Source organism: Columba livia, chromosome 8, assembly GCF_036013475.1.
Source record: "Columba livia isolate bColLiv1 breed racing homer chromosome 8, bColLiv1.pat.W.v2, whole genome shotgun sequence".
NCBI lineage: Eukaryota > Metazoa > Chordata > Aves > Columbiformes > Columbidae > Columba > Columba livia.
In genome coordinates, this window is record NC_088609.1 from 14575925 (window position 1) to 14591967 (window position 16043).

Consider the following 16043-nt stretch of genomic DNA (forward strand, 5'->3'; position numbering starts at 1 on the left):
GTGTGGGAGACAAATGGAGTGTCTAGCTTACAGATTTTTTGTAAAGAAAAGAAAAATCCAGGCTTGGTGCTGCTACTATGTTTCACTGTTTGTGTCTGAGCCCTTTGGGAGCTATAGAGCAAACAGCAGTCTGTGGTACTAATCTGCTACTTTACAGCATTGGTATATGGTCACTGTAGAGCTACACGAGACACTGTCAACTTCAGTTTTGCTCCAGTTCATGATTCCTTTGTTAGTAGTAATAGGATAAATAGTTTGAAGTGAAACATCTTGAAAAAATCCCACTGTACTTGTTACTCACTATGGCCTCGAGTCTGCATTTCTGTTCACTTTCACAGTGATTAGTCACTGTACGACAGCAAAGAGCAGATCAGTCTATGGCAGCGCTCCTCCAGCATGCAAAAGATCTTGCCAGACACCTAATCCTCATTTTTTTTCTTCTTGGTCCCTTCATTCCTATGCTCATTAAAATTAATGGGAAAAGTCCCTATAGTGATTGTAGGTTTGGTTGCACTCAAAGATCTATTGTCTAGGGATACTGCTATGGCTGGGTGTTCAGCCTTGGGATGGGAGAGAAGGGCAGAAGCCTTCTGTGTTAACTCCTCTCTAGCTGAATAAAAACTTTACCGAAGGACTGCAAAGCATCTCTTCTCTTCCCTCTACACCCTTGAAAGAGCTTCTTTAGAGAGGTGGGAGCAAGAGCATGAAGTAGAAGAAGATGGATTTGAAGCCACACTGGAAAAGCCTTGTGAGTAACACAGCTCTCTTCTGGAAGCCACGTTCCCAGGGAGCTGCTCTTCCCAGTTACTTTTACACAGCCAGAATAGTGTTGAGTGGCACTGGGTAACATTTAACTTCGTTTGCTAAGGAAAGTCAGGAGGTGGTAGTCACGGTGGACTAACTTAGGTTTACAGTTAGATACATACAGACTTATATATATTTATATATATATATATATATATATATATATATATATATATATATATATAAGTTTAAGAGAGTAGCTCTAAGTCAGAATTGCTCTGAAGACAAGAATCCTTGAGTGTGAGATACGGCCTGTTATCTGTGCATGTGTACATGCAGTTAGTGAATGTGTGATGCAGTGTGGTTTACATTTATGTGGAAGCTTTGGTCACTGAATGTTTCAGTCTCATACCTGGAAAATAAACACCACTAAGATTTTGTTTGGCCAGCAGTGTGGCAGTGTTGTACCATAGTGCTTCTCATGCTTGAACAAAGTAGAACTGAGTGACAGTTTTAGGACAAAGAATTACAGCTATGGGAGTGAGAGATTCTGACTTGTAGGAGAGAGAATTTTTCCATTATAAACTGATGGGGTTTGTAGTTTGATTCGAGTCTGATCATGTGATGTCCTCCTTTCTTTAGCAGGCCATGAGCTAACTGAAAATAAGGATATCATTACAAGACTTAGAGTGTGCTAAAGGAGTTAAATTGACCTTTTAGGCATGAAACAAGTAAACAAGCAAACAAGTAAAAACAAGTGAAAGGGAAATCCCAGTGGCTGTCCATAGAATGTGAAAGGGGAAGATGGATCCAATAGACAAAGTAGTACAAAGCATGGATTTAAATAAGAGATACGAAAAGCAAATCAGCAAACAGCTGAGTTAGTGGATTGGAGTCGTCTGGAAAGAAGTCGAAGTTAAAAGAGATAAAAATTAAGCTAAGTAACGAAAGAGATTGTAGAAGATATTGAACAAAGCATTTTAAAACAATAAAAATTGCAAAAATAAAAGCAGAGAAAAGGAAGCAAAATGTATAGACACCACATAGTCAGATACAGATAAAAATAAGAATTGGAAAAAAAGCATTAAGATTTAGAGCCCTAACTTGCTTTCACACACACAAAAGAAGATTTGTGCAAATGAAAGGTAATAATACCTGCCGTGAAAACTCCCCTAACGAAGAGAGAGATGGGGATGGTCACAATGATGTAGCGGGGCTGGAGGGTAAAATGTGAATGAACACTGATGCTACAGTAACAGTGGTCAGGTGCATGAATTTGGGTGAAATTCCTATGGCCACATGGACTAGAGTGGAAGTTTTTAAGGATGTAAGGGAACATTTTTAATTGGGAGAAATCAGTCTCAGTAAACCTATGAAAACGGGAAACAGAAGAAAATTTTCTGTGCAGTTTAAAATGGGAAAATTTTGAAGAATTAATTAAAAGCAAAAGACTGACGTATCTTAACAGAGAAAAACAGTACACACAACATTTTTAGAAATGGGTATTAAACAAGATACAAACAAAAGTAGTTTTGTTAATCTCAAACGTAGGAAGGAAGGCTGTGAAAAGTGTTAGTAATTTTGAGGACGGTAGGTAAAAACCAGAAGCTGTGTAAAAGTCTCAGGGACAAGTCCTGATCAGAAGTGAACCTGTATTTATACTCCACTGAGTTTGCGGCTGGATTTGTGCCTCACTTGATAGAAGCAGCAGAAAATACATTTTAGTCTTAAATGTAATATACAATACTATGTATAGCTGAAAACTCACAGTAGTTTTGACAATATAATTTTATTTTAAAATGTAAGTAATATTGCAGGCAGCTACATATCAGTTGTCAGTTTAAGGGATGTGGCTGCTAGTGCATTGGTTCAACTAACTTTTAATCAAAGTTTAATTAAAATATCTGTTTGCAAAATATATTGCATTAGCATATCTAAAAGATATGGGGGAACTGAAGGAATTAGATTTGTCTGGTTGAAAGACAAGACTGAAAAAGTCAGCCTAATGGACAGGGGATATTTTCAAAGGTTATTATACAAATAGAGGAGGACAGTTTTTTAAACGTCCATTTGAAAGACAAAATAAGATCATAGAAGGACATTACGTTGTTTGGAGGAAAATAAGGCAGGGGGATGGTGTTAGTACAAATAGCTTGAGAAACTTGGTCTCTATGGTTTGAAGGGTTTCCGCAGACAGACTGGAGACTTCTCAGTGGAAGTACATGGACACTAGTCCTGTTCTTTTTCTTCCCTGACAGTTTTGTTGGTGTTTTGTTTGGTTTTTTTAAGCAAAGATTTTATTGAAAAAAAATTTAAACACCTGCCATTCTTCCATACTTCAGCTGTCTTTGGCTGTCAGTCTGTGTCTCGGACAGTGGTCACAGGGCAGGGACGTCCACAGCTTGCTGGCATTCTCAACTGCGAGTGGCAGTAAATAAGCCAGGATAACTCTGATACTTCTCTAATCTGGCACCATTATGCCCAGGTTCTCAGTGTTAAGCTACATGAAACCTGTTGCCCATATTTATGTCATTGTGGTTGGTGCTGGTCACCTTATCTTGCACAGGTCACTTTGTCTTGCACAGGTAGTCTGTGGCCTCTTCAGCTGTAATGTGGTGAACACTGAAATGCTCCTGGGTATTGTACACCAGGTGGAAGTGCTTGCAGCATATTGCTCTAGATGGACTTTCGGTCTGAACCTGTGTAGTGTTCTTCTGCAAAACATGGGCAAGTGTATGTACAGTGGACAAAAGCTGGAAACATCAGATAAAGCCGCATTAAAATAAGTTTGGTGCATTGCTTTTTACATGCTTCTGAATGACATTTCCAGTTCCAGACCAGTCAGGGGTTGGGAGGGTTGTAGATGCACACTGGTGTGAGTGAACAACAAAAGAACCCAGTATACTAATGCAAACCTGCAGAAAATCCAGTGTGCAGAACACCAGTTATTCATCATGACACTGGAGAGACTTCCCTGATGTATAAACTGTAGCTATCATGGGATACTTATGGATCTAAGCAACCAATTGTTGCAAAATGTATGGGAAAAAATATCTGGGTTCTGTGCTAGGGAAAAAAAAAATGTTATCTAGCTACAAAAATCTGTAAAATAGATCAAATAAATTGTATGGATGATGAAAGACACTGAGCTAGCTGATGGTAAGCTCCATCTGGATGGAACTCTATAGAAACAGCATTTCAGTGTTCTGATGTACCTCCTTGCTCTGTCAGTGGCAGGCTAGTGCTAGTTTATGTTTTAAAACATGCAGAGGTATGTGACCAGAAGCAGAAGCAAATTAGGAAATTACACATAGAGCAGGTCAGTGACCTGCCCCCTCCTTCACAGCACTTTGACACGGTCTGAGCGCCTCCTGCCCTTGTCTTCTTTGTGCCTTGGGGCTGAGGCCATCCCATTGCTGGCTGGTCTGCTGGAACTTTTTGGATGACCTTGAATGTTTATTTAGTAGATAGAAGTAGAACATACCAGTCACTTGAAGAGAAAAGAGTTGACACAGCAGCCTGAGGCTAATTCCTAATAAAAACTATACGTATTATAACGCCCACCAGAGAAACAGTCTGCTACAGCAGGAGCCCTGTACTAGGCAGAGAAGTGTTGAATAAAGCTGGTCACCCTTATCCTACAGGTCAAGCAAAAATAAGGAACATGTAGTTCAACTCTGTGCTGGTCTTCTAAAAATCATTTGGATGGCACTGTCTTCCTAAGTTTACTCATGTTACTTTTAAGCTGAAATTGTTCCACACATGGCAAGAACACACTATATACATGGAGTCACTAAGGACCAAGCAGGGGCAGAGCAACGTGAAGCAGAGGTCCTTCACACAACCTGTAGAACTAGGGAACTCCCTGCTTCAGGCTGTGATGCCTGCTAAAACTTTTACTTACATTATGTTTGAAAAGGAACTGATATTAATGAAAACTTATTCAGGACTATTTTAATACAAAGACACTACCACTGGCTTAGGAAGATCTCAAGCCACTGATGGGTGGAATTGTCTTCTAGGCAAACATTGCTGTAGCTGGCTCCAGTCTCACAGTCACTCTCATATGTCTATCAGCCGCAGTGGGGGGCAGAATGAGCTCAAGAGACCTGTGGTCTCATCTACCATAACCAGTCTTGTGATTAGGAGCAGACTGGTTTATCAGTTTCTAATCTACAAGCAAATTCAATTGCCAACCAGCAAATGGCTATTAGAATGTATTTTGTATATGAGGGTTACTAAACATTGCATATTAGGTGTTGGAGTCTGTTTGTCCCAATATGTCTGTGCTGTTGCTTTACAGGTTTCCATACAGTCTGGATAAACGAAGCATGAATTCCTTTTCCAGTTTCTGACTCAAGAGGTGAGCACCTTGGGAGGAAAATTAAGAGCTTTAATTAACTATTGGAATATCATGGATAAAATTAGATTTCTCTTAATACCAAATGGTTGCCCTTGCCCAATTTACTTCCTCTTTAGCACCTCCAGTTTCCTTCTTGCCTCTGCAATTCCTGGGAGACATATATGTCCACAAGATGGTACTAGGCTACAAGTAGCCCTACAATGGCTGGTCAGTGAAGGCTGGTGAAATTACAGTTGGTCAGGTGTCATCACAGCAATTTACTCAAAAAAAGCTTATTGTTTTCTGTGAGAGGCATTCAGGCCAAAATAATTGGTGTGATTTTTTTGGTTGGTTGGTTTTGGTTACTTTTATTTTTTTCTTTCTATTTTTTTTTCTTTAACTAATACACAGTTCTGTTAGGAATCAGAGCAAATCATTGCTGTGACTAATGCTCTACACACTCGCACCTGTTTCATACGGGGTAGCTTCATTATTGCCTTTGGAGCCGCTTCCAATTTAAATTAATTTAGAAAAGACAAGAATGAGGCCAGGAATTATAGTAGCTTTATGAATCTGTGTTTTGGCACATTAAAAAAAAGGGAAATTTGACCTAATGTATTATAAATACCTCATTTGCTTTAAGCAATTACTGTAATCTATCACATTGAACCAAACAACACAAACATGCACTACATTTTGCATGCTAAAAAATTGTTCAAAAAGGCTTAAATAAATTGTTAATACTCCATAAGCTGCTAGGGAAATAGCTCAATGATTAGCTCTTCTCCTCTTCACATGATTCATACGCAATAGTGACACTACTAATGACTTGCAAAATTTTTGTTAAAGGCACAGACACATTTTTAAATGGCGGACCAGTGCTGAAATTAATGGCATTTCAGGGTTTGAAATGGAAAAGTTTTAGTACATTGGTTTATGTAAAATTAGTGCTTGATTTTCTCTTCTAATAACACTCCACATATAAGAATGCTAATCCCGTTGTGATGTTAAATTCAAGTTACTCCCGAAAAATATCTGTTCATAATAAGATTACTGAAACACTCTTAATCCTGACCGTATGAACAACACTGTGGTGTTAATAAAAGCTAGTGAACCGCTGTCTCATCAGCTCTGTGCAAATGGAGCGATAAACACAGCCCCTGATAGCTTATAAAATATTTCCTTTGTAGTTACTGATCAAACTGCATCTGCTTAGGCAAGAGCAAGGACGAGCTGCTCCTGTGCGGGGTGGTTGCCACCTTTACGATACTTTGTTTCACTAATTTGCACACAATTAATTGGAGATGACCACATCAGTGTGCTCGTAATGAAATCCCTCTGTGGGAGATCTATAGTAATGAGGGGAGCACACAATTTGTGACCCAGGGCCATTTGAAAGAGTCCATGTGTTTAATCGACTTAATAAAATTAAGATCATGAACGCGGCTGTCATTACAACAGGGCATATGGAGGGGGACTCATGACGGAAGGGCCGGCCCTGCGTGCCGGGTCCAAAGCGGCGCAGGCCCGGGCCCCGCCGTGGTAAATCCCGGAGCTCTTAACGGGGCCCGGGCCCGCGCCGCTATCCCAGCGCCCCTTGCGAGGCGGCAGCAGGTGAGCTCGGCCGCCGCCATCCCGGCCGCCGACGCGGCGAAGGCCATCGGCCTCCGCGCACAGGCCTGGAGCGCGGCGTGTGCCACCCGCTGCGCGGCCGCTCGCACGGCCGTGCCGGGAGCGGTGTTCCGCAGGTGTCCCCCTGGGTACGGCGCCAGGCGGGCGGGGCGGGGGCCGCGCTCTCCAGGGCGGCGGCAGCGGGGGCCGTGCCGAGCGGCGCACGCGGGGCCCGCCCAGCGGGGCGCGTCACGGCGCGGCGGCGGCGCGCGGCGGGGCGGGGGCGGCGCCGGCCGCAGTCGGCACGGGGCAGCGAGCGGCGCGCCGGCTGCGCGCACCCCGCACACGGCGCGCTGCCTCGGAGGGAGCGAGCACCATGTGCCGGCCAGCGCTCGCCCGGCTGCTGCTCCTCCAGCTGCTGCTGCTGAAGCTGCACCTCGGCAAAGGTGGGTCTGGCGCGGCGCGGCGGCTTTTCCCTCCCTGCCGGGGCGGCCGCGGCATGTGGCAAGTGCACACCGCGCCTCGGCGCTCCCGGGGTGAGCGTCCTGCCTGCCTGGGCACCTAGGGGTGCGGGGCCGGGCAGGCACTCGCCGCGGTGTCCCGCGGGAGGGCTGGACCTGTAGAGGGTCGGGTACGCTCGGGGCTTGCGACCTGCGGGGGCCGGGCACGCTCTGCAGCGAGCGAATGCAACGCGACCGCTGGTGACAGGAGCTGCCACCTTTAATCCCTTTCTGAGGAGATTTGTGCCTCATGAAAGCAGCGTTGCACTGTGTCTGCAAAGCAGATTTGCTCCGTGTCCCCCCCGCCCTCAACTTTAGTTGGGTCGGTTCCCTTTTCCCGGGACGGCACTGCTGCGCGCTGCCGCCCGTGTCCCCGGGTATCTGTGCGTTTTGCACCCATACCGGATGCGGAGGAGGTCCCAGCATCGGTGTCCTTTATAATTTTTCTTTGTCTTTTGCGTTTCGAGTTTAACTGTCTTCAATTCCCAGGCTCCTTTCCCCTCTGTCTTTAAAACAATGCGGGGAAGCACGGGGACGGTCCCTTTTATCCCTGCACAAAGCAGCTTCGGGATCATCGCCGTCTTCCCGCGGAGGCGCGTCTCCCCCCGCCCCGCACCGAGCCGCTCTGCCCCGGCGAGCCCAGCCCCAGCCCCCACCCTCGGCCGCCGGCTCCCGGCGCCCTGCCCGGCTTGTGCGGGGCCGGTTCGGGAGGCGGCCTCGGAGTGTCCCCTCCACCCCGTTGTGGGAGCGCGCCCCGCTGACCCAAGCGCGGTCCCGTGTCTCGCAGGCGCCGTCAAGGAGTGCGAGAAGGACCAGTTCCAGTGCCGGAACGAGCGATGCATCCCCGCCATCTGGAAATGCGACGAGGACGACGACTGCTCGGATAACAGCGACGAGGCCGACTGCCGTGAGTGTCCGTGCGCTGGCACGGTGGGGCGGGGACCGGGGCCCTCCCCGCGCCCAGCCTGGCAGGGCGCGCTTCCCAGCTGCGCTGCGCTTCTTTTTTATGAATGAATGAATGAAGTCGCGCCGTCCCCGGCTCCGGCGCCGATTGGCTGCCGGGAGCAGCCGATCCGTGACGCGGCGGCCGGGCCCGCCGTGGGCAGAGCTCCGCGCCGCGTGTGGCGGCTCCTCGCTGCCGGCCAGGCCGGGCTGACCCGGCCGGGGATGCCCGGAGAGCGATGCGGAAAGGCGAGTCCCGCGGAAGGGAGCACCTGGCAGCTCCCTGCCCGCTCCCTCTCCACCCTGAGGTTGCACCCTCGCCTCCGGCAGCGTTTCTGCTCTGAGCGCCTGAAGGGAGCGGCACAGTTTGTGTTCTCAGGGGAACTGGGAGAGATGTTTGGCCCCGAGGGAGTCCCTGCATAGGGTCAGTGACAGGTGCTCATGTGAAACGCTGCTTACTTTTAAGCATCACCACAAGATTTGGAATTGGTGTGAATTTTGTGTTTAAATATATGTTTGCAGTCATGGTGAGGAGAAGGGACATGAACAAGTAGCACTGCTTGGCAGTATCAGCCACATAACACTGACTGATTCCCTGGTAGCGCAAGCGAAGAGAGAGCAGGGAGACATGTATCCTGGGAAAACAGCAGCCTTGCCTTCTCCTGTGGCGTGGCCCTCGTGCATGTGAGTGGCACTTAATAAACTTTCGGTAGTTTGTGGGGTTGTGCTGTTATTACATCTATCTCTGTTATCTTGCTGACCGTTTCTGACAGCCTAGGAGAATTTAGCTCAACTATGGAGAAGCATCTGTAAAAGAATTTATGGAGCCTAAGTCTTAGAAAAGTATCTTTGATTTGGAGTTTTAAGTTGCAGATATTTTAGCAAGTACCATGTCTCTTGAATTATCTCTGTAGGATAAATGACATTGAATGTGCATCAGGTTATAATTCACTGAAGCTCTTGAAAGTTCATAGACGTGGGGGATACATCAAGAAAAGAAGAGTCACTGGTTATACATTTTCCAGTGTGCGATTGTCCTGTTACCAGCTTCACTGATAAATCTGTTTCAGGTGATACTCAGAGTGATGTCATAAGTAGATTAGTTTAAGGAGAGGAGGCATACCCAATCTCTTGTTCATGGGAAACATTGTGGTGTTACAAGATAAAATATAAACCCCTTATTTCTGGTGCTTTTATATTCAGAGGGCTTGCTAGGCTTTATATAGGCCTAAGGTTATGATCTGGGGAGTTAGCAGCATTACTTAATTCAGATATAAAAATGGTTTATGCAGGAATTATATCGGCACTAGGTAGAGGCAACTTAATTTGGAATGTTTCAAATTACAGAAGGCTCAGGGAAGCCAGGGCTGACTGAGGACCAGTTTGGACATGTGTTTAGTCGTAACTGGGCAAGTTTTCTCAGAAGTGTAAGAGTTTCCAGAGACAGACACTAATCTGTGGAAATGCTGGCAATCTCTGAGCAGGCCGATAATTGAAATAGAAGGCTTCAATAATACAAAGTCTCTCTGTGTGCTGTTGTACAAAGGCTTGTTGAGCTGCAGGTGACATATGGGCTGTGCTTTGGGAGCTGCTGTTTCGGAGGTTGGGATCATGGCTGGAGCAGCATCTTTTTCTAACAGATTCTGCAGCCTGCACTCCACAGGATTGTGCCCGAGCTCCTTGCCTGGTGTGAGTGAGTGGGTCAGTATCTGGGCTGCTTTTTTGTCTTTCCATTTTCCTTGTGATCCACCCTCTAAGCATTTTGTCAGAAAAAGTGTAAAACAACATCGTGTTGCATAACAGCTCTATGTGAATTGTGCTGTGTTACAATGGTTAGACGGATAATCGAATCTGATGTAGTTTTATTTTAGAGGGGTTTTTACAGTTGTTGGGTTGGGGGTGGTGAAAATACGATCGCTAAATTGTCATAGAATGGTGACTTTTGAGATGTTAGGAAAGAGCATTTTTGGATGTGGGGGTGAAGAGTTTGTTGCTTTATTCTGAATTTGGCAATTATTATTGACAGGGGTGTGTACTACAGAAATGACTCATGGACTGTTAATTTAGTTCATAGAATGGTTGGGGTTGGAAGGGACCTCTGGAGATCATCTAGTCCAACCCACCATATGTATATTGACTTAGCAGTTGCTTCTCCAAGCAGCCTGAGAGATGTTTAAATGGCATTTTTCACACAGTTTTTTTCCCCTCACTTATATTGTTCTGAACACTGTTTTCTTTTAAAATGCACACTGCTTTTCAGCATATGTGATGTTTAGAGTTATATCCACTAGGTGAAATAATATGTTCCATGTGGTTTCGCTTCCAGATATCACCTCTGTTGTCACTGCTGTAATAAACAGATATTTATTTTAAAACTATTTTGTAAACACATACAATGGAAGAAACTGTTCCAGAAAACTCATCATGCTGGGGTGGTGATGGAGAGGGAAAAGAAAATGCAGGTAGCCTACTGGCAATGAGTACTGATATGGGACCTAGTCACCCCTGTAATTACTTGCTGATGCTTTTTCCAGAGTTGATAACAGGTTTGTAATAGCTTATTGCTGCTTATATGTATCCTCCTGTGTTGAAGGGAGAGGATGGTCTTTATCTGCTTTAAGAATTGGTTTATGAAACAAGCTTGTCCTTGTGGTGGATCAAGGGTGTCAAACTCATTTTCGCCAGGGGCCACATCAGCCTCACAGTTGCCTTCAAAGGGCTGAATGTCATTTAAAGACTGTATAAATATAACTGCTCCTACAGTCTTAAAATTCCATTCAGCCCTTTGAAGGTACCCTGAGGCTGATGTGGCCCCCGGTGAAAATGAGTTTGACGCCCCTGTTGTAGATGGTCTATAAACCTGGGAAGATTTTGTAACCAAGGTAATCTTAGGCAGTTCTGGAAGAAGTTAAGTTTTGTTTGTGCAAAACAGGGACTTTATAACCTGGCAGTTTGTGTGCTTCATGTTGGAAGCTAGCTTTGCATAAAAACTGATGTTGGGTTTTTTTGGAGGGGAGGGGTTGTTTTTTGTGTGTGGATTTTGTTTTTGGTTGGTTGTGGGTTGGTGGTGGTTGTTGTTTGTTTGGGTTTTGTTTGTTTGTTTTGTTTTGTTTTGTTTTTCCTCCTCCCTCCTCTAGAGCTTTCCTGGTATGATGTTGGCTTTTTTAAAGGAGCTTTAGACCCTTAAGGAGAACATCTCTGTAGTCACCCTGTATGGTCTCCATGGAACTTGCTTTCCATTCAGTAGTGCTTTTCTGTGGTGGCTGCTAGTTCAAGTTATCTGCCATAGGATTGATGTGTGAGTGAAAATGGAACTGGAGCATGTAAAAGTAATGATCTCAGCGCTCACACAAATCAGATTACCCAGCAGTGGTCTGTAAGGTATGTCAAGTTTATCTTAGGTTGCTCAATAACCTTTTTGTGTATCACAAGGCCAAATTCTTTCTTGGTATGTGGCAGTTGACTTCAGAGGTTTTACTTGTGGGAAATGAATGAAATGAAAGGAATCCAGTTTGGTTTTTAATTTAAGAAAAAAAATCTGTTTAACTTTTTTTTGACTTCGACTGATGTTACTGACGAAGGCAGAATTTACGAGCTCTCTGACCACCTGGTTCACTTGTGATGGCACGCAGTAGAGACTAGGGGGCACGGCAGAGAAATGGGATTTGTTGCTTGTGCTACTTGGGTTATCATTTGTGAGATACACACTGCAGTAAGGACTGGACTGTGTATGTTGCTTTGGTTCAATTTAAATTATCTTTACAATTTTAGCATATTCCAAGAAGCATCTCTGGAGTTGAAACTTCATGCCTCTGCTTGTCCTCATTTGAGCAAGTATCAGTTCTGCATATGGTGCATATTTCGTGTTGCATATTTCAATGTTATCAAGTCCTTTTAGTACTGTTGATGATTTAAAAAAGTCAAATGGCCACTGTAAAAAAATTGATGACTTATCACAGTATGAAGATAAAAGTGCTGAGGATTTAGGGAAGAGCAGGAAAATAGGGATTGCAGAAAGTGCCTCGCCCATTGGGGAAAGGTAAAAAAAGAACCAAAGAGATGTAGGTAGCAAGGAAGAATGAATGTAATTACTGCCTTACAAGAAGTAAAAGGAAACAAATCCTGGTGGCAAAGAACTGTAGCAAAGGAGGCTGCCAGGAAGAACAGAGACAGTGCTCATTTGTCTGTAGGCATGGGGCTTGTGAAGCAGTAACAAGAGAGGAGATACTAATTTGTGTGCATGGTGCAAATACATAAAGCTGCATACAAATTACTGAAATATGAAGATGCCTTCTTCCTGTCGTGTTTTTAAAAAGTTACAGCATTTTATGGGAGAGAAAATAAAAAGGGAGAAGTTCCTTAAAATGTTACTGTGTATCTACTAAAAGGAAACTAAACACCCAAGAGAAATGTAGTGCAAGTGACAGTGTTTGGACTGCTGGGGAAATTAAGTCTTAAGCCCTAGAATTAGAAATCTTAGGTAGCTCTTGCAGACTTTAAATCTGTATAAGACTATTGATGCTGCTCTATGCAAAAATATTTGTTTGAGCTCAATCCACTCTGCCTAGGCTTGAGAAGACAGAAACCCAGTTGCAATTTACAGTTTGCACCGTCATGATCTGTACTAAATGTGATGCACTCAGTGAGGAGGGGGCTTCAGGATGGTTTTGAACATGATTTTTAGATGCATTTTACTCCTTCCCTATACAAGCAATGCTTTTTCCTCTTGGGAATCTCTGGAAAGTCAAGGCTGAATGTTTGCAGGTACAGAGTCATTGAGGCTTTCCCTTAACGGTGTAGCAGCAACATTATAAAGCGCCAAAGCTATTTTTTATAATGGGAGAAAATGTCCATTTTCTGAGGCATAGTGTTTTGGCAAAGGATCACTTGTTGCTGAAATACTCAGAATGTGGGATACTGGGTTTTGTTCTATGTCTCCCTTGGGACAGGTGGACACTGCAGGGCCAGGTTGGCCCCAGGGCCCACAAACCATGTGCCTGGGGTCCCTGCTGCTGTGGGACACGTTCCCAGAATAGAAAATCCTAGAGAGCTGCTGTGATGGGGGTGCGGCTCTTGGAGACTTTTTGCCCAGTTTTGCAAGTTTCTCCTTGCTTGCCACTGCAACCAGCAAAAAACAAGGAAGAACTTGCAAATTGCAGCCAGACATGATACAGTTGACACAAGGGAAGAGCTCTGAGTTTGATGGTTGTGTTTGGTAGGATTTTATTTTTTTCACTGTAAGTAGGGTTCACATTACCTTAACCCAGGCCTGAGGGTGGGTAAAAGAGCCTGGAAGACCTCTGCTTGAGTGTTTCTCTGGTGGTAGATCCTTAAACACGGCAAAGAGTATAGTTGCAAAAAGCTTAATGATTTTCCTAAAATGAAACACAAGCTTCAATGCCATTTCAGCAGAGGGACACAGACAAATGCAGAGTTACTATTCTCTTTCAAAGCTCTGTTTTCCGTGTATTTGGATTCTTTCTGGTAAGTACTATTGATAGGGATGTTTTATGCTGGACAGGATTGAGGTTGCCTCAGGTATGAAATGCAGTGTGTAAGGAGCTGCTGTTTCACAGACTATTACTGCATGTCCAGAATTAAGGGTAAACAGGTAATATAAGCAGACTTTTCCATACCTCAGCCCTTGTCCTGCCTTGGGGCAACAGTATGTGACTGTAGAGCTGGGAAAACTTCCCTTGCTGTCTGGAGGGAGCAAGACCCCTGTTCTCCTGCTGGCATTGTGCTAGAGAATCTGCAGAGAGTTTGATTCCCGCCGCCTATGCGAAAGCCCGGGAGGTAGCCTGATATTCTCCTTGCTTTTCAGTTCAAGTTTCAGTAGAGCTGGAATTTGGGAATAAAAATATATCAAAAGCCTGTCTGAGAATTAAAATCTAGATCCTCTGAAGAGTTAAATATGGCTCAAGTGGCTTTGAAACACAGGAGTATAATGGTGTGCCCTGCTTGCAGGTTTGGGGACATGAGAAAGTGAAACAGCAGGCAGTCACAATTGCTGCATATATTCTGTGACTTTTTTGTCCTCTGTTATCTGTTGCTTCAATTTTTCTTCACGTTCAGTGTTGAGGCAGTATTCTCTGTGCTGAGTGATAGATGTGTCTTACTGTGGAGGTGCCTGCGTGTCTTCGACATGTGCACATGACCATGGAGTGAGTTTTAGGTTTTCTTGACATGTGCATGGTCATATGCTCTTGATTACGTCAGTGACAGTGTAACTGAGTTGCAGGGAGAGCTTGCATGCTCATCCCCAGATTGGAAGCACTGGGAAGAGTGATGGCCATTTGCTTGCCTGTTGCCTGCCTGTCCTGGTTGGTGCTGAGTTGATATGAGAACCAGGCTCAAAAACAGTTTACTGTTCTCTTGTGTTCCACGCTGAATGTTATTTGCTTATCTTTCATTTTTTCATTATATTCTCATTGTCTGTTCTGAGAAAACTAACTTGCATGTGGTTTGGGTTATCTTCCCTGTGCTGCATCCTTTGTGCAGAAAATCAAGCACTAAGTACATGTGGGAAACATGCTGTTCTCCATTTCCCCGTTTCCTGGCACATTTGCTTAAGGAGTTTCATTAGATGCAAACTGTTTTCCAGGAGGTGGTATTTTTCTATCAGTCCTGCTCATGGTTTGGGAAAGAAAGAGAGATAGAACTGGAATAGGACCACTGGAAAGACAGGAGGGGGAGCTCAGGTGTATGGGATAGCCGGGGACATTATGGCTACAGAGGGAAGAGAACTTGATTTTCATGGAGCACTGCTGTGCTATAGCAAGAAAGCACATGGGTTGCTCTAGATACAGTTACAGGAACAAGCTGTGATCTGAAAAGCTTTCCTAAGGTCAAGGAGAATGGGAAGATTGAAAATAATGATGAAGTTCAAGAAGGAAAGTGCAGTCAAAACTGTCAGTATCTTGGATTGTTTATCAAAGAGCTCAGAGGTCTCATTTCAGAGGGTATGAAAATGTTCTATATTTTGAGCCAAGGTAGGCAAGCTTCATCCAGAGCATTTTCATGTATGAAAAGGTAAAACACAAGTCATTGTAGACCAGTTCTCTTTCATCTGCAGTGTTATAGACCCAGGATTAGCACAGGTTTGAGGTGTGATTTCTTACTGGTTGATTTTAGAGTGGAAGATACTTAAGATAATTTAATATTAATCAGAAGATGTGTAGAGAACTTTAAATGAACAAATTACAATTATGAGACTAGAGGAACCAAGTGTAATGTTTTTCTCTGACACATTTAGACTAAGAGATTGACAGTGCTAGAAATAGTGAGTTTTGACTCCCATGTCTACCTAAAGGGCCATTAAACACTTGGTAAAGACTGAAAATGTCTGATAATTATTGATTCTCAGCTGTTTCTAATAGAGTAGGCACTTAGATTTGTTTCTGCTGGCTTTTTTAATGGCACCAACTTTTTTAATTCACTGGCAAATTTACCACATCTTTGGTGTGCCTCAGAGACTGTGATGTTGTATTAGAGATGTGTTTGTGGTCAATTTGATTTGGTGTGAAATTCTCCTGGTCTCTCTACTATTTTCCTGATGGCCTTTTCCTCTCTACACCTTTCCCATTTACCAGCAGCTTTCCCCAGGTAATTCCAAAGATGTTCCCAAAGCATTTTACTGCTCAGCTCTGCTTTTCTGTGTCATTACATTCCTTATAAAATGCCATAAGATGTCATTTTTTTCTTTCTTTGCTTTACCCAAGAAGACAAATCAGTAAGCTGAGATTGAGGGATGGGGATGAAGATTTGTATTGCTGCTTGTTTTCTTGTGCAGTGGCACATCCTTGGTAGAAACGCAGACTGGCTGCTCCAGTGCATTCAGCTGCCAGCGACCAGCTGGTTCTAGCCACAGGGAATCCTACGCTATTTCTCTCTATTCCTCTCTA

At 44.2% G+C, this 16043-nt stretch overlaps 1 protein-coding gene across 2 annotated transcripts in view; it reads left to right on the plus strand.

The window, feature by feature from the left end:
* The first annotated feature begins 6934 nt into the window (after positions 1-6934).
* The window catches only part of LRP8 (LDL receptor related protein 8), a 178736-nt gene continuing 169627 nt past the window's right edge, over positions 6935-16043 (plus strand). For both annotated transcript variants that reach the window (XM_065072145.1, XM_065072146.1), the window contains exons 1-2: positions 6935-7143; positions 7985-8104. In XM_065072145.1, coding sequence (XP_064928217.1) covers positions 7074-7143; positions 7985-8104 — 190 coding nt within the window. In that variant the 5' untranslated portion in view covers positions 6935-7073. The remainder of the gene's footprint in view (positions 7144-7984; positions 8105-16043) is intronic.